The following is a 25819-nucleotide window of genomic DNA, read 5'->3' on the forward strand; positions in this document are numbered from 1 at the left end:
TAATCTGCCCTCAGCTCCTAAGACCCTTGAAGAAGTGGATCGCTGCTGCTGTGGGTCACGGGAATCCAGTCGGTTCATATCATGAACTGTGGCCCCTGCTGACAGAATCGGGTGGTTTGGCATCTGCTGCAGGTTTTAAATGTAATCATAGAGTGATGGACAGAATGAGGGCCATTCCAGCCCATCGTGCCTGTGCCCAGCTCTTTGAAAGGAGCTATCCAATTAGTTTCCATTCTATTGCTCTTTCCCCATAGCCCTGTAAGTTTTTCCTTTTTTAAGAATTTATCCAATTCCCTTTAGAAAGTTATTATTGAATCTGCTTCCACCGCCCTTTCAGGCAGCGCATTCCAGATCATCACAACTCGCTGCGTAAAAAATTCTCTTCATGTCCCCTCTGGCCCTTTTGTCGATCACCTTAAATCCGTGTCCTCTGGTTACTGACCCTTCTGCCACTGGAAATTGTTTCTCCTTATTTACTCTATCAAAACCCTTCATGATTTTGAAACACCTCAACTAAATCTCCTCTTAACCTTCTCTGCTCTAAGGAGAAACAACCCCAGCTTCTCCGGTCCTCTCCACATAACTGAAGTCCCTCATCCCTGCACCATTCCAGTAAATCTCTTCTGCACCCTCTCTAAGGCCTTGACATGTTTCCTAAAGTGCGGTGTCCAGAATTGAACACAATACTCCAGCTGAGGGCCTAACCAGTTGTTTTATAAAAGGTTTAGCATAACTTCCTTGCTTTTGTACTCTATGCCTCTATTAATAAAGCCCAGGATCCCATATGCTTTTTTAACAGCCTTCTCAACTTGTCCTGCCACCTTCAAAGATTTGCGTACATAAACCTCCAGGTCTCTCTGCTCCTGCACACCCTATAAAATTGTACCATTTCGTTTATATTGCCTCTCCTCATTCTTCCTACCAAAATGCATCACTTCACTCTTCAAATTTCCTGTTTAACTCACACCAGGGAGCCCAGCTGTTGTCAGTTGGTTCTCTTGTGTCAGCCTGACACAGAATGGTTGCGGTGCAGAGTAAAGCTCCCTCTACACTGTCCCATCAAACACTCCCAGGACCAGGTACAGCACGGGTTAGATTACAGAGTAAAGCTCCCTCTACACTGTCCCATCAAACACTCCCAGGGACAGGTTACAGCACGGGTTAGATACAGAGTAAAGCTCCCTCTACACTGTCCCATCAAACACTCCCAGGGACAGGTACAGCACGGGTTAGATACAGAGTAAAGCTCCCTCTACACTGTCCCATCAAACACTCCCAGGACAGGTACAGCACGGGTTAGATACAGAGTAACGCTCCCTCTACACTGTCCCATCAAACACTCCCAGGACAGGTACAGCACGGGTTAGATACAGAGTAAAGCTCCCTCTACACTGTCCCATCAAACACTCCCAGGACAGGTACAGCACGGGTTAGATACAGAGTAAAGCTCCCTCCACACTGTCCCATCAAACACTCCTAAGGGAGGTTTCTATTGGAGAGAATGCTCTGAACTTGAACCTGCCCACGCTGCTTTAGTGTAAACTGTTCTCATTGCGTGTATCTGCCGTCCTGTGGCCAGTTTGTGCAGGAATGCAGGTTTCCTGCTGACCGCAGCCAGGGGCACTTTGTGTCATTGGTCTGGGCAGGATTTGAACCCAGTCCGAGAGGAGAAAGTGGAATATTTGGTCCAGTACCCCTCCTTCCTTTGAGCCCCACCCCGTGTATGAGACGCTCCTCAATTTGTCTCCAGCTGCTCGTTCCTCACCTGTGGATTGGCCTCTCTGGTCCTCCCTGGGGTCTCTGGCAGGTTTGGTGTGTATCTGGGCTGGATGAGGGGTATAGTTTTCTGGCACTCGGGGGGTGTTTGGCCGCTATTGGCTCCAATATTCCAGTCTTTACAGGTGATAAGAAACATTGTGACATTGTCTAAAATTGTGGTTTATTTTAACAATTTGAACTGCTCACCCTCCAGATGGGGAGAGGTGATTGGCTGTAACCAGCGGTAACTCTGGGGTTTCGGTGCTCTTTCAGTGACTGCCTGTGTGGAGAAGTGTCTGGGCTGGGCGATGTGGACTGATCACCTGGAGCTGCTGTTGAGCAGAGTGGCTGACACGTTTAGTCACGTGCTGGGGTCAGAGAGTGTGTGTGACAGAGACCGGGGCCAACTGACAATCAAGGTAAGGTGCTCCCATTGGTTATCCTCTTCGATGCAGTGTTTGCTATGTTTTGATTGTCTGTCTGTCTGACACATAGTCACTGTGAAGAGTGTCCAAACCAACCGGTCCCCAGTATAGTTCCTGTGTTCCCCCCCACAGGGACTCTCCTCAGCCTAGAGAGCTTAGGCTCAGGCTAACAGAGGTTAAGGTGATGTGAGAGTGACTGCCCTTGACATCAAGGTAGCTGTTCTTATATTCATAGAATCATCGAAAGGTGACAGCACGGAAGTAGGCCATTCGGCCCATCGAGTCCTTGCCGGCTCTATGCGAGAGCAATCCAGCTAGTCCCACTCCCCCGCCCTATCTCCGTAGCCCTGGAACTTTTTCCTTTCAAGTACTCATCCAGTTCCCTTTTGAAGGCCATGATTGAATCTGCCTCCACCACCCCCTCGGGCAGTGCATTCCAGATCCTAACCACTCACTGTGTATAAAAGGTTTTTCCTCATGTCACCTTTGGTTGTTTTGCCAATCACCTTAAATCTACGTCCTCTGGTTCTTGACCTTTCCACCAATGGGAACAGTTTCCCTCTCTCTACTCTGTCTAGACCCTTCATGATTTTGAATACCTCTATCAAATCTCCTCACAACCGTCTCTGTTCCAAGGGGAACAACCCCAGTCTATCCACGTAACTAAAGTCTCTCATCCCTGGAATCATTCTAGTAAATCTCTTCTGCACCCTCTCTAAGGCCTTCACATCTTTCCTAAAGTGCGGTGCCCAGAACTGGACACAATACTCCAGTTGTGGCCGAACCAGTGTTTTATAAAGGTTCATCATGACTTACATACTTTTGTAGGCTATGCCTCTATTTATCCCGTATTTGCTTTTTTTAATTGCTTTCTCAATCGGCCCTGCCACCCTCAGATCTCTCTTTTTTTATTTGTTCATGGGATGTGGGCGTCGCTGGCAAGGCCGGCATTTATTGCCCATCTCTAATTGCCCTTGAGAAGGTGGTGGTGAGCCGCCTTCTTGAACCGCTGCAGTCCGTGTGGTGAAGGTTCTCCCACAGTGCTGGGAGGAAGGGAGTTCCAGGAATTTGACCCAGCGACGATGAAGGAACGGCGATATATTTCCAAGTTGGGATGGTGTGTGACTTGGAGGGGAACGTGCAGGTGGTATTGTTCCCATGTGTCTGCTTCCCTTGTCCGTCGAAGTGGTAGAAGTCATGGGTTTGGGAGGTGCTGTCGAAGAAGCCTTGGTGAGTTGCTGCAGTGCATCCTGTGGATGGTACACACTGCAGCCACAGTGCGCCGGTGGTGAATGGGGTGCCAATCAAGCAGGCTGCTTTGTCCTGGATGGTGTTGAGCTTCTTGAGTGTTGTTGGAGCTGCACTCATCCAGGCAAATGGAGAGTATTCCATCACACTCCTGACTTGTGCCTTATAGATGGTGGAAAGGCTTTGGGGAGTCAGGAGATGAGTCACTCGCCGCAGAATACCCAGCCTCTGACCTGCTCTTGCAGCCACAGTATTTATGTGGCTGGTCCAGTTAAGTTTCTGGTCAATGGTGACCCCCAGGATGTTAATGGTAGGGGATTTGGCAATGGTAATGTCGTTGAATATCAAAGGGAGATGGTTAGAATCTCTTGTTGGAGATGGTCATTGCCTGGCACTTATCTGGCGCAAATGTTACTTGCCACTTAACAGCCCAAGCCTGGATGTTGTCCAGGTCTGGAACCGAGTGGTCCTGGACCCAAACTGAGCATGGGTGAGCAGGTCATTGGTGAGTAAGTGCCGCTTGATAGCACTGTCGACGACACCTTCCATCACTTTGCTGATGATTGAGAGCGGACTGATGGGGCGGTAATTGGCCGGATTGGATTTGACCTGCTTTTTGTGGACAGGACATACCTGGGCAATTTTCCATATTGTCGGGTAGATGCCAGTGTTGCAGCTGTACTGGAACAGCTTGGATAGAGGCGCAGCTAGTTCTGGAGCACAAATCTTCGGCGCTACAGCCGGGATGTTGTTGGGGCCCATAGCCTTTGCTGTATCCAGTGAATTGAATTGGCTGAAGACTGGCTTCTGTGATGGTGGGGATATCGGGAGGAGGCCATGATGGATCATCCACTCGGCACTTCTGGCTGAAAGTGGTTGCAAATGCTTCAGCCTTGTCTTTTGCACTCACGTGCTGGACTCCGCCATCATTGAGGATGGAGATGTTTACAGAGCCTCCTCCTCCCGTTAGTTGTTTAATTGTCCACCACCATTCACGACTGGATGAGGCAGGACTGCAGAGCTTTGATCTGATCCGTTGGTTGTGGAATCGCTTAGCTCTGTCTATAGCATGTTACTTCCGCTGTTTAGCATGCATGTAGTCCTGAGTTGTAGCTTCACCAGGTTGGCACCTCATGTTTAGGTACTCCTGGTGCTGCTCCTGGCATGCTCTTCTACACTCCTCATTGAACCAGGGTTGATCCCCTGGCTTGTTGGTAATGGTAGAGGGAGGAATATGCCGGGCCATGAGGTTACAGATTGTGGTGGAATACAATTCTGCTGCTGCTGATGGCCCACAGCGCCTCATGGATGCCCAGTTTTGAACTGCTAGATCTGTTCTGAATCTATCCCATTTAGCACGGTGGTCATGCCACACAACACGTTGGATGGTGTCCTCAGTGCGAAGACGGGACTTCGTCTCCACGAGGACTGTGCGGTGGTCACTCCTACCAATACTGTCATGGACAGATGCATCTGCGACAGGTTGATTGGTGAGGACGAGGTCAAGTAGGTTTTTCCCTCGTGTTGGTTCGCTCACCACCTGCCAGCGGCCCAGCCTGGCAGCTATGTCCTTCAGGACTCGGCCAGCTTGGTCAGTAGTGGTGCTACCGAGTCACTCTTGGTGATGGACATTGAAGTCCCCCACCCAGAGTACATTCTGTGCCCTTGCTACCCTCAGTGCTTCCTCCAATTGGTGCTCAACGTGGAGGAGAACTGATTCATCAGCTGAGGGAGGGCGGTAGGTGGTAATCAGCAGGAGGTTTCCTTGCCCATGTTTGACCTGATGCCATGAGATTTCATGGGGTCCAGAGTCAATGTTGAGGACTCCCAGGGTCACTCCCTCCTGACTGTATATCACTGTACCGCCACCTCTGGTGTGTCTGTCCTGCCGGTGGGACAGGACATACCCAGGGATGGTGATGGAAGAGTCTGGGACATTGGCTGAACATTGGCTGTACCCTTTTTAGAGTTGTGCCCTCTAGTTTATATTGCCTCTCCTCGTTCTTCCTACCGAAATGTATTACTTTGCATTTTTCTGTGTTAAATTTCATCTGCCACGTGTCCACCCATTCCACCAGCCTGTCTATATCTTCTTGAAGTCTATCACTATCCTCCTCACTGTTTACTACCCTTCCAAGTTTTGTGTCATTTGCAAATTTTGAAATTGTGCCTTGTACACCCAAGACCAAGTCATTAATACATATCAAGATAAGTATGAATTGGGTTTGTGTGAATATCTAACACAATCCCTACCCCCACCGTCAGACTTTTTAGTACACGTGTGCAACGCCATCATTCTTATCTTGGGTATGTACTGGTCTGGAGGTATGATCTCATCCCGCAGAGAAGGGATCATCAGAACATACAAGGGCTGCCTTCAGACCTTGAATCTGACAATATATGAAGCTTTCCTTGGGAATTGCAAGTTTTCAGTTTTTCAGGAACTGTCCTTACAGCTTTAAGTTCTAAACATACCCATCAGCCTTTACTGTTGTAGTTTAGCCTATTTCCCAAAGCGTGCTGGATAACGGTACAGGATTGCTCTCTCACATTCGCCTCTTTAGGTGGGTGCTGTGCCCTGGCACTAACCCACCTATTACAACCTTCTTATTCCCTTTCATATCTTCATTTCCTTTTAATCGGATTAACATCCACAGTTGTTTCTCTGTCTATAGGCAATGAGGAGTCTTTTATTACAACACATCATTATAATTGTTATTAGTCAGAATAGCTTGCAAAATTACTAGAGACATAAGAATGTTCTTGCCCAAGGATGCTGTCCTATATTATGTATTTCCTCCCACCACTCTGCATTCCACAACTTATCGACCCTCTTCGGTGCTTTCCTTGTCCTGTTCAATATGTACTGGATGTTTCTCAGATGTAGCAGTACGTTCCAAAATAAACTTAAGGTTCAGGGATAGGGGAGGTACAGGGTGACTGAACTGCTGAACGGCTTGTAGTGCCTCCTTTTGTTGACCTATCTCTCCAGTAATGTTGGTAACATTGTGAGTCGGGACAGGTATGAGTATGGCATTGCCTATGTGGGTATCTCACTGGGTGAGAAGCAGAAATTAGGGACAGTTATCAGACATAGGTGTCCGGCAGCTGTCATATATTGGTTGGAAGTGGATGTGCAGTATTCTCCTTGTCCTGTGTAAGCGTGCTTTACTCTTTCAGAGTTCCATTTTTCAACACCAACAGTGGAGCTGGGAGAGAGTGAAGCCACATACTGGAACATTAGCTTCAAACACATCACGTTGACACACGTGGATACCTGGCTTCCGATAGCAACAGGATGGATCTGCTGCTACCCAGACTGCTTCCTTTTTTAACAGTGTGTGTGGATATTCCCCAAGTACCTTGTGTATCTTTCCTTCCAAGTGGTACAGTCTCTTTTTACCATAAACACTGAGCCCAATTGCCTGACTCGGCCACTGTCGTTAGCTGGAATGCCCCACTTAATCGACTGCTGCTGAGTAATAAAGGCCGGAATTTGATTATTCTCAATATCATTCAGGCTCTTCTGAACTTGATCGAACATGAAAGGCTGTACGTGGTACTAGTTCTATCCGTAGCGCTCTTATCCTTCACCTTGGTGTAGACGTGGATAATCTTGTTGATTTTATCCTGGATCTGACCATCTCCACTAGGTCCTTTACAGTTAGAAGGACCTAACATTCCTCATTAATGAGATTGCCCTGGTTTTTGCCCTCTCGCTTAAGAAAATCCTTCACTTGCCTCCTCATTCCTCCGTTGAGTTTGTACAAGCTTTCTATATCGATTCGGTTCCAGGCTGCAGTTCCCACTGTAGCTCTTATTCCTAGCCCTTCTCCCACATCCCTCCTCCTACAGCTATCACTTTCCTGTATAGAGTTTCTTTGGTTACCAGCCCTGAATTTGGAAATCTATATTTCTATGTCCCTCTTCACTTCAATATCAATCCCCCTGATAGGTACCAGTGTGTTTAGCTATATCCTGATTGTTTCATTAATTAGTTGATTTCTCAATGAATTACATGTCAGTGCCTTGGTTAAAAGGTTTTCTCACTCTCCTGAGCCACGTAAACCATTTTATCTCCACCTGCATGGTCCCAATGTCATAAGAACATAAGAAGGTGTCACGGGTAGTGGCTAGGCTATCAAACAAAGTTTCCTTATTGTCCAGTATTCAAGGATATAAATCTCTCCAAGAGAAAGCTATCAATTAACCATTTCATCTCATTCATGAGCACTGGAGGAACTTTGCTGTCCAGTACAATATTTATAGTTTGGTCCAATATCTCAGTACTTTTTTTGTTGTTTGTTTTACTTAAACTCATCGTGGACCGCTTTTTATTTCCCAAAATATCCCGCTATATTATGCTTGCGTCCATTTTATCATTTCAAAATTATCGCAATTCCAGGGTATTGCTGGACTGACAGGACTTGTCAGTGTTCAAACTTTCTTCCTTGTCAAGGAGCATACAGACCAAGATAAGGCAGAAAAGGGAAGCATATGTCAGATGCCAAGACCTCAATACTGCAGAAAGTCCAGAGGAGTATAGAAAGTACAGGGGTGAAATTAAAAAGGAAATTTGGAAAGCAAAGAGAGGGCATGAGAAAATACTGGCAAGTAAAATCAAGGAAAACCCAAAGATGTTTTATAAATATATTAAGAGCAAGAAGATAACTAAGGAAAGAGTAGGGCCTGTTAGAGACCAAAAAGGTAACCTGTGTGTGGAGGCGGAAGATGTGGGTATGGTTCTTAATGAATACTTTGCTTCTGTCTTCACAAAAGAGAGGGACGATGCAGAGGAGGAGTGTGAAATGTTGGATGGGATAAACGTAAGTGAGGGAGGAACTATTAAGGGGATTGGCATCTTTGAAAGTAGATAAATCATCAGGCCAGGATGAAATGTATCCCAGGCTGTTAAGAGAAGCAAGGGAGGAAATAGCAGAGGCTCTGACCATCATTTTCCAATCCTCCCTGGCTACAGGTGTGGTGCTGGAGGATTGGAGGACTGCTAACATTGTACCGTTGTTTAAAAAGGGAGCAAGGGATAGACCGAGTAATTAGAGGCCAGTCAGTCTAACCTCAGTGGTGGGCAAATTATTGGAATCAATTCTGAGGGACAGGATAAACCGTCACTTAGAAAGGCACGGAGTAATCAAGGACAGTCAGCATGGATTTGTTAAGGGAAGGTCGTGTCTCACTAACTTGATTGAATATTTTGAGGAGGTAACAAGGAAGGTTGATAAGGATAGTGTATTTGATGTAATCTACATGGATTTTAGCAAGGCTTTTGACAAGGTCCCACATGGCAGACTGGTCAAAAACGTACAAGCCCATGGGATCCAAGAGAAAGTGGCGAGTTGGATCCAAAATTGGCTCAGTGGCAGGAAGCAAAGGATAATGGTCGACGAGTGTTTTTGTGACTGGAAGGCTGTTTCCAGTGGGGTTCCGCGGGGCTCAGTACGAGGTCCCTTGCTTTTTGTGGTACATATTAATGATATACTGAGAGGTGTAGAGAAAGTGAGGGACCTTGGAGTGCATGTCCACAGATCCCTGAATGTAGCAGGACAGGTAGATAAGGTGGTTTAGAAGGCATATGGAATACTTTTCATTATTAGTTGAGGCTTAGAATATAAGAGCAGGGAGGTTATGCTAGAACTGTATAAAACACTGGTTAGGCCACAGCTTGAGTACTGTGTACAGTTCTGGTCACCACATTACAGGAAAGATGTGATTGCACTAGAGAGGGTGCAGAGGAGATTTACGAGGATGTTGCCAGGACTGGAGAATTTTAGTTATGAGGAAAGATTGGATGGGCTGGGGTTGTTTTCCTTGGAACAGAGGAGGTTGAGAGGAGATTTAATTGAGGTGTACAAAATTATGAGGGACCTAGATAGAGTGGATAGGGAGGACCTATTTCCCTTAGCAGAGAGGTCAATAACCAGGGGGCATAGATTTAAAGTAATTGGTAGAAGGATTAGAGGGGAGCTGAGGAGAAATGTTTTCACCCAGAGGGTGGTGGGGGTCTGGAACTCACTGCCTGAAAGGGTGGTAGAGGCAGAAACCCTCAACTCATTTAAAAAGTACCTGGATGAGCACTTGAAGTGCCGTAACCTGCAGGGCTATGGGCCAAGTGCTGGAAAGGGGAAAGCTGGTTGTCTGATTTTCGGCCGGCGTGGACACGATGGGCCGAATGGCCTCCTTCTATGCTATAAATTTTCTATGATTCTATGTGCCTGTGCCGGCTCTTTGAGATAGCTATCCAATTAGTCCCACTCCCCTGCTCTTTCCCCATTGCCCTGTAAATTTTTTCCCTCCAAGTATTTATCCAATTCCCTTTTGAAAGTTTCTATTGAATCTGCTTCCCTTTCAGGCAGTGAATTCCAGATCATCACAACTTGCTGTAAAAAAATATTTCCTCAGGTCGCCTCTGGCTCTTTTGCCGATCACTTTAGATCTGTGTCCTCTGGTTACCGACCCTTCTGCCACTGGAAAAAATGTACAGGGCTGCATGGCCTCCTCCTGCGCTGTCCCTACTATGATGTGAGAGTCTCTCATTCCAGACATGAGATTATCACATTAGAAAATTGGCATTTTAAATTTCTTAAATGCTTACTGTATTGAGTTTTGAAAGCAGTTCCTCCTTGTTCACTGTCAAAACTGTTCATGATTTGAACACCTCTATCAAATCTTCTCTGTTCTATGATGTGAGAGTCTCTAACCCCAGCTTCTCCAGTTTCTCTACATAACTGAAGTCCCTCAACCCTGGCAGGATTTTAGTAAGTCTCTTCTGCACCTTCTCTAAGGCCTTGACATGCTCCCTAAAGTGCGGAGCCCAGAATTGAACACAATACACCAGTGAGGCTTAACCAGTGTTTTATAAAGGTTTAGCATAACTTCCTTGCTTTTGTACTCTGTGCCTCTATTAATAAAGACCAGGATCCCATATCTTTTTTAACACCGTCTCAATTTGTCCTGCCACCTTCAATGATTTGTGTGTGTGCACCTCCAGGTCTCTCTGTTCCTGCACCCCCTTTAAAATTGTACCATTTAGTTTAAATTGCCTCACCTCATTCTTCCTACCAAAATGCATCACTTCACACTTCTCTGCATTAAATTTGATCTGCCCCATTTCACCAGTCTGTCTGTGTCCTCCTGAAGTCTGTAACTATCCTCCACATTGTTTACTACATTTCCGAGTTTTGTGTCATCTGCAAACTTTGAAATTGTACCCTCTATACCCAAGTCCAGGTCATTAATATATATCAAAAAGAGCAGTGGTCCTAATACTGACCCCTGGGGAACTTCCCTCCAGTCTGAAAAACACCATTACCCTCTCCTTTCTGTCCTCTAACCAATTTTGTATCCACACTGCCAATATCCCTTTAATCCCATGGGCTTTAGTTTTGCTCACAAGTCTATTATGTGGTACTTTATCAAATGCCTTCTGAATGTCCATATACACAACATCAACCACACTACACTCATCAACCCTCTCCATTACTTCATCAAGGAACTCAATCAAGTTCGTCAAACACGATTTTCCTTTAACAAATCCGTGCTGACTTTCATTTATTAGCCCAGACTTTTCCAAGTGGCAAATAATTTTGTCCCGGATTATTGTCTCTAAAAGTTTCCCTAACCCTGACATTAGGCTGACTGGCCTGTAATTGCCGGGTTTATCCCTCTTTTTTGAACAGGGGTGTAACATTTGTAATTCTCCAGTCCTCCGGAACCATCCCCATACCTAAGGATGTTTGGAAGATTGTGGCCAGAGCCTCCGCAATTTCCACCCTTCTCTCAGTAACCTAGGATACATCCCATCTGGATCTGGAGACTTTTCTATTTTGAGTACTGCCAATCTTTATTTTTATTCTATCCAATATCGCGACTACCTCCTCCTTTACTGCTACAATGGCAGCATCCTCTTCTCTAGTGAAGATCAATGTGAAGTATTCCTTTAGTGCCTCAGCCAATTCCTCTGCTTCCATAAGAAGATCTCCTTTTTGGTCCCTGATCGGCCCCACCCTTCCTTTGACTACCCTTTTACTATTTATATGTTTAGAAAAGATACTTTTGGGTTCCTATTAGCCGCTAACCTAGTCTCATACTCTCTCTTTGCCCCTCTTATTCCCTTTTTTAGATCTCCTCTGTACTTTCTGTATTGAGCCTGGTTCGCTACTGCATTATGAACCTTACATTCGTCATAAGCCTCCTTTTCTGTTTCATTTTAATTTCTATGTCTTGAGCCATCCAGGGAGCTCCAGCTTTGGATGCCCTTCCTTTCCCCCTCGTGGGAATGTGTCTACTCTGTACCCGAACCATCTCCTCCTTGAAGGCCTCCCATTGTTCAATTACTGTTTTGCCACCAATTTTTGATTCCAATCCACCTGGGCACGATCCCTTTTTAACTCACTGAAATTTGCCCTCCTCCAGTTAAGTATTTTCTCATTTGATTGTTCCTTGTCCTTTTCCATAACTATTCTAAACCTAATGATATTGTGATCAGTGTTCCCCAAATGCTCCCCCACTGAAACATGCTCCACCTGTCCCACCTCATTCCCCAGAACTAGATCCAGCACTGCTCCCTTCCTGGTTGGGCTGGAAACACACTGTTCCAGAAAGTTCTCGAACATATTTCAGGAATTCCTCCCTCTCTTTGCCCTTTACACTGTTACTATCCCAGTCTATATTGGGATAATTGAAGTCCCCCATTATCACTACTCTATATCTGCATCTTTCTGTAATTTTCTGCAAATTTGCTCCTCTATCTCCTTCCCACTATTTGGTGGCCTATAGTATACTAATTTAGCAATTTAGCTCCTCTATTGTTATTAATTCTAACCAAATAGATTCTGTCTTTGACCCCTCAACTTCATCATCCCTTTCCAGTGCTATAATAGTTTCTTTGATCCACACTGCCACCCCCCTACTTTCTTTTCTTTCCTATCTTTCCTGAATACCTTGTAGCAGGAATATTAAATACCCAATCCTCCCTTTCTTTGAGTCTTTCTCTGTTATTACCACAATATCTCCAACTATATCATCACATGATCTCCAACAAGAGAGAGTCCAAACACCTCCCCTTGACATTCAACGGCATCACCATCGCCAAATCCCCCACAATCAACATCCTGGGGGTCACCATTGACCAGAAACTTAACTGGACCAGCCATATAAATACTGTGGCTACAAGAGCAGGTCAGAGGCTGGGTATTCTGTGGCGAGTGACTCACCTCCTGACTCCCCAAAGCCTTTCCACCATCTACAAGGCACAAGTCAGGAGTGTGATGGATACTCTCCACTTGCCTGGATGAGTGCAGCTACAACAACACTCAAAAAGCTCGACACCATCCAGGACAAAGCAGCCCGCTTGATTGGCACCCCATCCACCACCCTAAACATTCACTCCCTTCTCCACAGGATGCACTGCAGCAACTCGCCAAGGCTTCTTCAACAGCAGCTCCCAAACCCACGACCTCTATCATCATCTGGAAGGACAAGGACAACGGCAGCAGGCACATGGGAACAACACCACCTGCACGTTCCCCTTCAAGTCACACACCATCCCGACTTGGAAATATATCGCCGTTCCTTCATCGTCGCTGGGTCAAAATCCTGGAACTCCCTTCCTAACAGCATTGTGGGAGAACCTTCACCACACGGACTGCAGCGGTTCAAGAAGGCAGCTCACCACCACCTTCTCAAGGGCAATTAGGGATGGGCAATAAATCCTGGCCTCGCCAACGACGCCTACATCCCGTGAATGAATAAAACAAAAATCATAGTCCCATTTGGCGATTTGAGCCTACAGCTCACCTACCTTATTTACCACGCTACGTGCATTTATGTACATGCTCTCCAATCTCATTTTAGACTGCCCCGCATTTGCTCCCCTGTCTGATCCCTCCTATTTCTGAACTGTCCTTTACTCTCATGCTACTTGTCCCTCTCAGTCCTCTGTTCACCTTATTTCTCCTCTCTAATGTTTCATCCTGGTGCCCACCCCCCTGCTAAATTAGTTTAAACCCTCCCCCACAGCATGAGTTAATCTCCTCGTGAGGACGTTGGTCCCAGCTCTGTTGAGATGCAACCTGTCCATCTTGAACAGATCCCTCCTGCCCCAGAACTGGTCCCAATGCCCGAACCTTACATTCATCATAAGCTTCCTTTTTCTATTTCATTTTAATCTTTATATCTTTAGTCATCCAGGGAGCTCTAGCTTTGGATGCCCTTCCTTTCCTCCTCTTGGGAATATGTCCACTCTGTACCCGAACTATCTCCTCCTTGAAACCCTCCCATTGTTCAATTACTGTTTTGCCACCAATTTTTGATTCCAGTCCACCAGAGCAAGATCCCTTTATAACTCACTGAAATTTACCCTCCTCCAGGTAAGTATTTTCACATTTGATTTTTCCTTGTCCTTTTCCATAACTATTCTAAGAACATAAGAAATAGGAGCAGGAGTTGGCCATCCGGCCCCTCGATCCTGCTCCATCATGCAACAAGATCATGGCTGATCTCCTACCTCAATGCCATTTTCCTGAACTATCCCCATATCCCTTGATGCCTTTACTATCTAGAAACCTATCGATCTCTGTTTTGAATGTACTCAATGACTGAGCCGCCACAGCCCTCTGGGGTAGAGAATTCTAAACCTAATGATATTATGATCACTGTTCACCAAATGCTCCCCCCACTGAAACATGCTCCACCTGCCTCACTTCATTCCCCAGAACTAGATCCAGCACTGCTTCCTTCCTCGCTGGGCTGGAAACACACTGAACAAGAAAGTTCTCTTGAACACATTTCAGGAATTCCTCCCCCTCTTTGCCCTTTACACTGTTACTGTCCCAGTCTATATTGGGATAATTAAAGTCCCTCATTATCACTACTCTGTAGTTCTTGCATCTTTCTGTAATTTGCCTTCAGATTTGCTCCTCTATCTCCTTCCCACTATTTGGTGGCCTATAGTATACACTCAGTAGTGTAATAGCTCCTCTATTGTTCCTTAATTCTAAACAAATAGATTCTGTCTTTGACCCTCAACTTCATCATCCCTTTCCAGTGCTATAATAGTTTCTTTGATCCACACAGCCACCCCCCTCCTTTCTTTCGTTCCCTATCTTTCCTGAATACCTTGTAGCCAGGAATATTAAATACCCAATCCTCCCCTTGTTTGAGCCAGGTCTCTGTTATTTCCACTGTATCATAGTCCCATCAGGCTATTTGAGTCTGCAGCTCACCAACCTTATTTACCACGCTACGTGCAATTACACACATGCACTCTCAACTCATCTTAATCTGCCTTGCATCTGCCCCCTGTCTGATCCCTCCTATTTCTGAACTGTTCATTACTCTAGTGTTACTTGTCCCTCTCAGTCCTTTCTGCACCTTGTTTCTCTTCTCTCCTCATGTTTCATCCTGGTGCCCACCCACTGCCAAATTAGTTTAAACTTTGCCCCACAGCACTAGTTAACTGCCCCGTGGGACATTGGCCCCAGCGCTGTTGAGGTGCAACTTGTCCATTTTGAACTGATCCTTCCTGCCCCAGAACTGGACCCAATGACCCAGGAATCTGAAGCCCTCCCTCCTGCACCATTGCTCCAGCCACACATTAACCTGTCTTATCCTACTATTCCTATACTCACTAGCACGCGGCACTGGTAGCAACCCAGAGATTACTACCTTTGAGGTCCTGCTTTTTAACTTCCTCCCCAGCTCCTGAAACTCTGACTCCAGGACCTCAACCCTTTTCCTTTCTATGTCATTGGTTCCCACGTGGACCATGACTTCTGGCTGTCTCCCTTCCCCTCACAAAATGTCCTGCACCCGTTCATTTTGCACGGTGTTCTTTTCTTGCCTCCCAGATCTGCCTTCAGATCTTCCAGGCGGTGCCTGAGAGTATTGGAGCCATGGTATGGAGAGGGGAGCACGGGAAGAAAGATCTGCAAAGGATTGTGGGATTTCTCTTCCAAGTCGTCATGGGACGGGTAAGTCATCTCCATGGTTACAATGAATTTGCATGTGCAGCTCAGTTGAGCTGATTGGTCCTGGGTTTGGGTTGCTGGAACCTGGGGCCCTGACCTTTTTGATCTCTCTGAAATCCGATGGTTGGTTTCTACAATGAGGAGAGGATTTTGTTGATAAAACAGGTTGAGAGGATGTGAGGACTGCACTCTGCAAGCTTCCTCGGTCAGAAGATGGACGAAGCAGGACCTGGGGCCAGGATTGGGGGAGGGGCAGGATGTGTCACTGCTTGGGAGGGGAAGGTCATGCTCATATTGAGGGCTGGGCAAGATCCGCCATTGTTTGGGAGGGGAGGGGCGGAGCGTGTCACCTTTGGGGGATGTCCCCTTGTTTGGATGGGCTGGTGACTGGAAACGTGGGCTGGGTTAATGTAAAGGAAGACCTGAGGTGCCGCCAAGCTTGGGTTTTAAAAGCCTACAGATTGTGCAGGAGGAAGAGAAGGTGAGGAGGTGAGGAGTTCCAGTTTTAAGGTTACAGGTGAGTTGGAGACAGTGCAATATATCTTCATTTCAGTAGAGTGGGGTAGGGAAGAGGAAATGTGCACAAAGAGGGTGTTTGGAGACTCAGAGGAACATTTAGTGGATCACTGACAAAATAAAGAGATGGTGAGAGATTGGAAGCTGGAGGTGAGAGGGATCAGCTATCAGACAAAGAGCCTCCCCTTGTCTCCTGCCCGGGTAGAGGAGCAGGGACCCCAGTCATGGACGGACACGGATTTCAGAGAGAGTTACGAGGGTGCTGAGGGGAAGAGATGGGTTTGGCCTAGCAGGAAGCTTTTGAGACATGGGAGATGTGGGAGTTCCCTCAGGTCAGAGAAGAATGTGAGGGCAGAGTGTGAGGAACAGGGGAGGGGCTGGTGATTGGAGCTGGAGAGACGAGAGGTGTTGGGAGAAATGTGGGCTTTCACTGGGTCTAACAGATGCTGTGTATTATTGCAGAGCTCATACATGGAGAGCCGGCTGCTGGCCAGTACAGCACTGGTGAAACTCATCAACAGTACGTCCCAGGCACAGCTCAGTGCAGGAGCAGCCCTCTGTGCCATACAACTCACACAGGAAGGTGAGAAACACTTCCAGCTTCTTAAACTATTGGCGTTTTGTGAAACAAATCACACAATAAATACAGATAAGGGAGGCCATTCGACCTATCCAGCTCGCCCTTCCCTGCAATTTCCTGTCCCTGAGTTTTGACTCCCCCTCCCCGTCCCTGAGCTCATTCCAGACCTCGGTCACTTTGTGTGAAGTGTTTCCTAACATCTGGGATTGGGATTTGCCGTCTGCGCTTGTCCTGTATTTGTGGTTTAACATGAGATAATGACTCAGGAGGAATCTTTCCGATTCCACTTGAGGCACGTTGATACTCCAACATTGGGACCCAGAACAAGTAGCTTGTGAGTTCACTGTGGACTGAGAGGTCCTGTTCACATGGGCACCTCCAAGGTGCTGGTGTGTTTCTAGCTCTTCCCAAGAACTCAGTCCCTCTGACACTGGGGTTCAGCCCCCATTGCCCTTCTCTGCATCACCGCCAGGTTTCGGTAACTTCGGTTGTGTCTTAGAGTCCAAAACTAAGGACAGAATTCAAGATCCAGCTTGAGCAGAGCATGGTCCATCAGCAGTCCAGCCCAGAGTTATACTCCACTGGTTGCACGACGTTCGCACCGCGTTCTGGGTACTTTGTTAATGGCTGCTGAGTGTGAGAGGACAGTGTCTGACCCACTGTCCCAGTGCGTGAGAGGACAGTGTCTGACCCACTGTCCCAGTGCGTGAGAGGACAGTGTCTGACCCACTGTCCCAGTGCGTGAGAGGACAGTGTCTGACCCACTGTCCCAGTGCGTGAGAGGACAGTGTCTGACCCACTGTCCCAGTGCGTGAGAGGACAGTGTCTGACCCACTGTCCCAGTGCGTGAGAGGACAGTGTCTGACCCACTGTCCCAGTGCGTGAGAGGACAGTGTCTGACCCACTGTCCCAGTGCGTGAGAGGACAGTGTCTGACCCACTGTCCCAGTGCGTGAGAGGACAGTGTCTGACCCACTGTCCCAGTGCGTGAGAGGACAGTGTCTGACCCACTGTCCCAGTGCGTGAGAGGACAGTGTCTGACCCACTGTCCCAGTGCGTGAGAGGACAGTGTCTGACCCACTGTCCCAGAGTGTGAGAGGACAGTGTCTGACCCACGGTCCCAGAGTGTGAGAGGACAGTGTCTGACCCACTGTCCCAGTGCGTGAGAGGACAGTGTCTGACCCACTGTCCCAGGGTGTGAGAGGACAGTGTCTGACCCACTGTCCCAGAGTGAGAGGACAGTGTCTGACCCACTGTCCCAGAGTGTGAGAGAGGACAGTGTCTGACCCACAGTCCCAGAGTGTGAGAGGACAGTGTCTGACCCACTGTCCCAGTGCGTGAGAGGACAGTGTCTGACCCACGGTCCCAGAGTGTGAGAGGACAGTGTCTGACCCACTGTCCCAGTGCGTGAGAGGACAGTGTCTGACCCACTGTCCCAGAGTGTGAGAGGACAGTGTCTGACCCACTGTCCCAGAGTGTGAGAGGACAGTGTCTGACCCACTGTCCCAGAGTGTGAGAGGACAGTGTCTGACCCACTGTCCCAGAGTGTGAGAGGACAGTGTCTGACCCACTGTCCCAGTGCGTGAGAGGACAGTGTCTGACCCACTATCCTAGAGTGAGAGAGGTCAGTGTCTGACCCACTGTCCCAGTGCGTGAGAGGACGGTGTCTGACCCACTGTCCCAGTGCGTGAGAGGACGGTGTCTGACCCACTGTCCCAGTGCGTGAGGAGGACGGTGTCTGACCCACTGTCCCAGAGTGTGAGAGGTACGGTGTCCTGACCCACTGTCCCAGAGTGTGAGAGGACAGTGTCTGACCCACTGTCCCAGAGTGTGAGAGGACAGTGTCTGACCCACTGTCCCAGTGCGTGAGAGGACGGTGTCTGACCCACTGTCCCAGTGCGTGAAAGGACAGTGTCTGACCCACTGTTCCAGAGTGTGAGAGGACAGTGTCTGACCCACTGTCCCAGAGTGTGAAGAGGACAGTGTCCTGACCCACTGTCCCCAGAGTGTGAGAGGACAGTGTCCTGACCCACTGTCCCAGAGTGTGAGAGGACGGTGTCTGACCCACTGTCCCAGAGTGTGAGAGGACGGTGTCTGACCCACTGTCCCAGAGTGTGAGAGGACAGTGTCTGACCCACTGTCCCAGAGTGTGAAAGGACAGTGTCTGACCCACTGTCCCAGAGTGTGAGAGGACGGTGTCTTACCCACTGTCCCAGTGCGTGAGAGGGACCCACTGGGGTAAGGGATTGAGGATCTGGGGGTAAGTGACCCTGGTGGAAAGGACCTAGATGACAGGTGAGATTGGTATTGTGTAAAAGCCAGTAACAGTGGTTGCTAATTGGGTGAACTGTGGAGGGACTTGCTGGGACGGGGGTTGTGGTTATCCCCAATTCCTGGTGCTTGGCTGTAATGTGATCTGTTTCTGTGCTGTCCCAGAGGTGGAAGACATGACTCTCGGAGAGCTGAAGGTTACAGTGCCGGCGTTGGGGACCGATGGCTTGGGGAGCCTGTTAATGTGTCGGGGCCTGGTGACCTGCAGTAAGGAGGTGATGCTGGTGTGTCAACTGCCAGGCTTCCACAAAGGGTAAGGTACAGAGACTGCTGGGGGCTCCTGCTTATTAATTACTCAAATCAGTAGGATTCGCAACATTGAGTGTCAGATGTCCCACATTTATTCAGTATTCAGAAGTTGAACCAACATTTAACAGCAGTCAGTCGGAGAGCTCCATATACAGGCTGTAGATCAGGCGTCACCGCCCCCTTCCCCTCCCCCCTCGCGCCCGCTGGGCCCTCCCCCTCGGCCCGCCGGGCCCCTCCCCCTCGCCCGCCGGGCCCCTCCCCCTCGCCCGCCGGGCCCTCCCCTCGCCCCGCCGGGCCCCTTCCCCTCGCCCGCCGGGCCCCTCCCCTCCCCCCGCCGGGCCCCATCCTCCCTCCCCCGCCGGGCCCCTCCCCTCCCCCGCCGGGGCCCCTCCCCTCCCCCCGCCGGGCCCCCTCCCTCCCCCGCCGGGCCCCTCCCTCCCCCCTCCGCCCCTCCCCTCCCGCCCGGCCCCTGCCCCTCCCCTGCCGGGCCCCTCCCCTTCCCACCGCCGGCCCCCCCGCCGGCCCCTCCCCCTCCCCCGCCGCGCGCACCTGCGCCCTCCCCCCTACCCCCGCCGCAGCGCGCCCTCCCCCCTCCCCCTCCCCCGCCGTGGCGCTGCCCTCCCCCTCCCTCCGCCGCGCGCCCTCCCCCTCCCCCTCCCCGCCTGCTGCGCCCTCCCCCTCCCCGCCTCCGCTGCGCCCTCCCCCTCCCCGCCGCGCCGCCCGCCCCTCCCCCGTCCCCGCGCGCCCTCCCCCGTCCCGCGCCCCTCCCCTCCCCGTCCTTCCCTCCCCTGCCGCGCGCCCTCCCCCTCCCCCGCCGCCGCGGCGCTGTGATGATGAGTCCAGTACAGGAAGAGGCCATTCAGCCCATCATGCCTGTGTCGGCTCTTTGAAACAGCTATCCATTTATTCCCACTCCCCTGCTCTTTCCCCATAGTGCTGTAAGTTTTTCCCTTCAAGTATTTATCCAATTCCCTTTTGAAAGTTATTATTGAATCTGCTTCCACCGCCATTTCAGGCAGCGCATTCCAGATCATCACAACTCGCTGCGTGAAAAAAAAATGTTTCCTCATCTCACCTCTGGCTCTTTTGCCGATCACCTTCAATCTGTGTCCTCTGGTTACTGACCCTTCTGCCACTGGAAACAGTTTCTCCTTATTTACTCTGCCAAAACCCTTCATGATTTTGAACACCTCTATCAAATCTCCCCATAAACTTCTCTGCTCTAAGGAGAACAACCCAGCTTCTCCAGTCTCCACATAACTGAATTCCCTCATCCCTGCACTATTCCAGTAAATCTCCTCTGCACCCTCTCTAAGGCCTTCACATCCTTCCTAAAGTGCGGTGCCCAGAATTGAACACAATACTCCAGCTGAGGCCTAACCAGTGTTTTATAAAGGTTTAGCATAACCCCAGATCTCTCTGTTCCTGTACCCCTTTTAAAATTGTACTATTTAGTTTATATTGCCTCTCCTCATTCTTCCTACCAAAATGTATCACTTCACACTTAAAATCATAGAATCATAGAAAGGTTACAGCATGGAAAAAGGCCATTCGGCCCATTGAGTCCGTGCCAGCTCTCTGCAAGAGCAATCCAGCTAGTCCCACTCCCCTGCCCTTTCTCTGCAGCCCTGCAAATTTTTTCCTTTCAAGTACTTATCCAGTTCCCTTTTGAAGGCCATGATTGAATCTGCCTCCACACCCCCTCGGGCAGTGCATTCCTCTCACACTCTGGGACAGTGGGTCAGACACTGCCCTCTCACACTCTGGGACAGTGGGTCAGACACTGTCCTCTCACAACTCTGGGACAGTGGGTCAGACACTGTCCTCTCACGCACTGGGACAGTGGGTCAGAGACTGACCTCTCCTCACACTCTGGGACAGTGGGTCAGACACTGTCCTCTCACGCACTGGGACAGTGGGTCAGAGACTGACCTCTCTCACACTCTGGGACAGTGGGTCAGACACTGTCCTCTCTCACGCTCTGGGACAGTGGGTCAGACACTGACCTCTCACACTCTGGGACAGTGGGTCAGACACTGTCCTCTCACGCACTGGGACAGTGGGTCAGACACCGTCCTCTCACGCACTGGGACAGTGGGTCAGACACTGTCCTCTCACACTCTGGGACAGTGGGTCAGACACTGTCCTCTCACACTCTGGGACAGTGGGTCAGACACTGTCCTCTCACGCACTGGGACAGTGGGTCAGACACCGTCCTCTCACGCACTGGGACAGTGGGTCAGACACTGTCCTCTCACACTCTGGGACAGTGGGGTCAGACACTGTCCTCTCACACTCTGGGACAGTGGGTCAGACACTGTCCTCTCACACTCTGGGACAGTGGGTCAGACACTGTCCTCTCACACTCTGGGACAGTGGGTCAGACACTGTCCTCTCACACTCTGGGACAGTGGGTCAGACACTGTCCTCTCACACTCTGGGACAGTGGGTCAGACACTGTCCTCTCACACTGTGGGACAGTGGGTCAGACACTGTCCTCTCACCACTCTGGGACAGTGGGTCAGACACTGTCCTCTCACACTCTGGGACAGTGGGTCAGACACTGTCCTCTCACACTCTGGGACAGTGGGTCAGGCACTGTCCTCCCACACTCTGGGACAGTGGGTCAGACACTGTCCTCTCACACTCTGGGACAGTGGGTCAGACACTGTCTTCTCACACTCTGGGACAGTGGGGTCAGACACTGTCCTCTCACACTCTGGGACAGTGGGTCAGACACTGACCTCTCACACTCTGGGACAGTGGGTCAAACACTGTCCTCTCACACTCTGTGACAGTGGGTCAGACACTGTCCTCTCACACTCTGGGACAGTGGGTCAGACACTGTCTTCTCACACTCTGGGACAGTGGGTCAGACACTGTCCTCTCACACTCTGGGACAGTGGGTCAAACACTGTCCTCTCACACTCTGGGACAGTGGGTCAGACACTGTCCTCTCACACTCTGGGACAGTGGGTCAAACACTGTCCTCTCACGCACTGGGACAGTGGGTCGCTCCCTTCTCTGTGTTAAATTTCGTCTGCCATGTGTCTGCCCAATTTCACCAGTCTGTTACTATTCTTCACATTGTTTGCTACATTTCCAAGTCTCATGTCATCTGCAAACTTTTTTTTCCAGGCCTGTGTCCTGCTCGACCTGCTCTTTCCCGTTATAGCCACTTATTGTGGGGAAAGAAAGAACCGGAATCAATCCCGTGTCTATCAAGGTAAGCTATTCTGAGCCTCTCTACAGCGCCCCGCGCCCCCCGCCCAGCGCTCCCCCCCCCCCCCCCCGCCCAGCGCTCCCCCCCCGCGCCCCCCGCCCAGCGCTCCCCCCCCGCGCCCCCCGCCCAGCGCTACCCCCCCGCGCCCCCCGCCCAGCGCTCCCCCCCGCGCCCCCCGCCCAGCGCTCCCCCCCCCGCGCCCCCCGCCCAGCGCTCCCCCCCCGCGCCCCCCGCCCAGCGCTCCCCCCCCGCGCCCCCCGCCCAGCGCTCCCCCCCCGCGCCCCCCGCCCAGCGCTCCCCCCCCGCGCCCCCCCGCCCAGCGCTCCCCCCCCGCGCCCCCCGCCAGCGCTCCCCCACCGCGCCCCCCGCCCAGCGCTCCCCCCCGCGCCCCCTGCCCAGCGCTCCCCCCCCGCGCCCCCCCGCCCAGCGCTCCCCCCCCCGCGCCCCCCCGCCCAGCGCTCCCCCCCCGCGCCCCACCGCCCAGCGCTCCCCCCCCGCGCCCCCCGCCCAGCGCTCCCCCCCCGCGCCCCCCGCCCAGCGCTTCCCCCCCCGCGCCCCCCGCCCAGCGCTCCCCCCCCACGCCCCCCGACCCCAGCGCTCCCCCCCCGCGCCCCCCGCCAGCGCTCCCCCCCCGCGCCCCCCCGCCCAGCGCTCCCCCCCGCGCCCCCCGCCCAGCGCTCCCCCCCCCGCGCTCCCCCCGCCCAGCGCTCCCCCCCCGCCGCCCCCCCGCCCAGCGCTCCCCCCCCCCCCCCAGCCCCCCGCCCAGCGCTCCCCCCCCGCCCAGCGCTCCCCCCCCCGCGCCCCCCGCCCAGCGCTCCCCCCCCGCGCCCCCCCGCCCAGCGCTCCCCCCCCCGCGCCCCCCGCCCAGCGCTCCCCCCCCGCGCCCCCGCCCAGCGCTCCCCCCACCGCGCCCCCCGCCCAGCGCTCCCCCCCCGCGCCCCCCCGCCCAGCGCTCCCCCCCCGCGCCCCCCGCCCAGCGCTCCCCCCCCCGCGCCCCCCGCCCAGCGCTCCCCCCCGCGCCCCCCGCCCAGCGCTCCCCCCCGCGCCCCCCCTCCCAGCGCTCCCCCCCCGCAGCGCCCCCCGCCCAGCGCTTCCCCCCGCCGCCCAGCGCTCCCCCCCCCAGCCCCCCGCCCAGCGCTCCCCCCACCGCGCCCCCCCCCAGCCCCCCGCCCAGCGCTCCCCCCACCGCGCCCCCCCCAGCGCTCCCCAGCCCCCGCCCAGCGCTCCGCCCCCCCGCCCAGCGCTGCCCCCGCCCAGCACTCCCCCTCCCCCCCTCCCACCTAGCGCACCCCCCCGCCCAGCGCTCCACCTGCGCCCCCTGCCCCTCCCCTGTACAGTGTAACCCCATTATTGATCAAAGCGCTGAAAATGTGTCCAGCAGGAGCCCCAGGGTCTGACACTTCACTCTGGGCACAATTAACCCATCTGAGCGGGCGCAGTGTCCCTTGGAAAAGGAGGGGAGAATGGTCACTTGGGCGAGGTTCCAGAGTACCAGCAAGCCCATGGTCCTGGAGCTGGTTGTGGTCACATTGATGCCCTGGCTGAGAGCAACTGCACTGGGCGGCACCTCTTCCCCTTCAGCCATGGATGACGGGGGGGCTCATCTGGTTGTGGAGGGTGCAAGTGTAGGGTCGGGGTGTGACGGTGATGGTGACGGGGGTGTGACGGTGACGGTGACGGGGGTGTGATGGTGACGGGGGTGTGACGGTGATGGTGACGGGGGTGTGACGGTGATGGTGACGGGGATGTGGCGGTGACGGGGGTGTGACGGTGACGGGGGGGGGGGGTGTGACGGTGACGGTGACGGGGGGGGGGTGACGGTGACGGGGGGTGTGACGGTGATGTGACGGTGACGGGGTGTGACGGGGGTGTGACGGTGACGGGGGTGTGGACGGTGACGGGGGTGTGACGGTGACGGGGGTGTGGCGGTGACGGGGGTGTGGCGGTGACGGGGGTGTGGCGGTGACGGGGGTGTGACGGTGACGGGGGTGTGACGGTGACGGGGTGTGTGGCGGTGGCGGGGTGACGGTGACGTGGGTGTGGCGGTGACAGTGGGTGTGGCGGGCTGACGTGGGGTGTGGCGGTGACGGGGGTGTGACGGTGACGGGGGTGTGACGGTGACGGGGGTGTGACGGTGACGGGGGTGTGGCGGTGACGGTGACGGGGGTGGACGGTGACGGGGGTGTGACGGTGACGGGGGGTGTGACGGTGACGGGGGTGACGGTGACGGGGGGTGTGTGGCGGTGATGGGGGTGACGGTGACGGGGGTGTGGCGGTGACGGGGGTGTGACGGTGACGGGGGTGTGGCCGGGTGACGGGGGTGTGGCGGTGTCGGTGGTGACGGTGACGGGGGTCGTGGACGGTGACGGTGAGGGGTGACGGTGACGGGGGTGTGGCGGTGACTGTGACGGGGGTGTGGTGGTGACGGGGGTGTGGCGGTGACGGGGGTGTGGCGGTGACGGGGGGGGGTGTGTGACGGTGACGGTGACGGGGGGGGGGTTGACGGTGGTGTGATGGTGACGGGGGGGTGGTGCGGTGACGGGGGGTGTGACGGTGACGGGGGTGTGACGGTGACGGGGGGTGTGGCGGTGACGGTGACGGGGGTGTGTGGCGGTGACGGTGACGGGGGGTGTGGCGGGTGACGGTGACGGGGGTGGTGGCGGTGACGGTGACGGGGGGTGTGGCGGTGACGGGGGTGTGTGGCGGTGACGGTGACGGGGGGTGTGGCGGTGACGGGGGTGTGGCGGTGACGGGGGTGTGGCGGTGACGGGGGTGTGGCGGTGACGGGGGTGTGGCGGTGACGGTGACGGGGGTGTGACGGTGACGGGGGGTGTGGCGGTGACGGTGACGGGGGTGTGGCGGTGACGGTGACGGGGGTGTGGCGGTGACGGGGGTGTGGGGTGACGGGGGACGGGGGTGTGGCGGTGGCGGTGACGGGGGTGTGACGGTGACGGTGACGGGGGTGTGACGGTGACGGGGGTGTGACGGTGACGGGGTTGTGACGGTGACGGGGGTGTGGCGGTGACGGGGGTGTGGCGGTGACGGGGGTGTGGCGGTGACGGGGGTGTGGGTGTGCGGTGACGGGGGTGTGGCGGTGACGGGGGTGTGGGCGGTGACGGGGGTGTGGGCGGTGACGGGGGTGTGGCGGTGACGGGGGTGTGGGCGGGTGACGGGGGGTGTGGCGGTGACGGGGGTGTGGCGGTGACGGGGGTGTGACGGTGACGGGGGGTGTGACGGTGACGGGGGTGTGGCGGTGACGGGGGTGTGGCGGTGACGGGGGTGTGGCGGTGACGGGGGTGTGGCGGGTGACGGGGGTGTGGACGGTGACGGGTGTGTGGCGGTGACGGGGGTGTGGCGGTGACGGGGGTGTGGCGGTGACGGGGTGTGACGGTGACGGGGTGTGACGTGACGGGGGTGTGGACGGTGACGGGGGGGTGGTGGCGGTGACGGGGGGGGTGGCGGGTGACGGGGGGTGTGGCGGTGACGGGGGTGTGGCGGGTGACGGG

General features: G+C 53.2%; 1 protein-coding gene across 10 annotated transcripts in view; it reads left to right on the forward strand.

Annotated features, from left to right (window-relative positions):
- Positions 1-2034: 2034 nt before the first annotated feature.
- si:ch211-225b11.4 (tRNA (32-2'-O)-methyltransferase regulator THADA) overlaps positions 2035-25819 on the forward strand; it is a 186260-nt gene continuing 162475 nt past the window's right edge. For 8 of the 10 annotated variants that reach the window (XR_010967159.1, XR_010967158.1, XR_010967160.1 and 5 more), the window contains exons 1-5: positions 2035-2177; positions 15296-15418; positions 16394-16514; positions 18947-19094; positions 22228-22316. Coding sequence is in view for 5 of the 10 variants with exons in the window: in XM_068005415.1 (XP_067861516.1) it covers positions 2067-2177; positions 15296-15418; positions 16394-16514; positions 18947-19094; positions 22228-22316 (592 nt within the window). In the remaining 5 variants the exon portion in view is untranslated. Of the gene's footprint in view, positions 2178-12848; positions 15419-16393; positions 16515-18946; positions 19095-22227; positions 22317-25819 lie in introns of all 10 variants that reach the window. The other 2 variants (XM_068005416.1, XM_068005418.1) reach the window with 2 other exon arrangements.

This window comes from Heptranchias perlo, chromosome 25, assembly GCF_035084215.1.
Source record: "Heptranchias perlo isolate sHepPer1 chromosome 25, sHepPer1.hap1, whole genome shotgun sequence".
Taxonomy (NCBI): Eukaryota; Metazoa; Chordata; class Chondrichthyes; order Hexanchiformes; family Hexanchidae; genus Heptranchias; species Heptranchias perlo.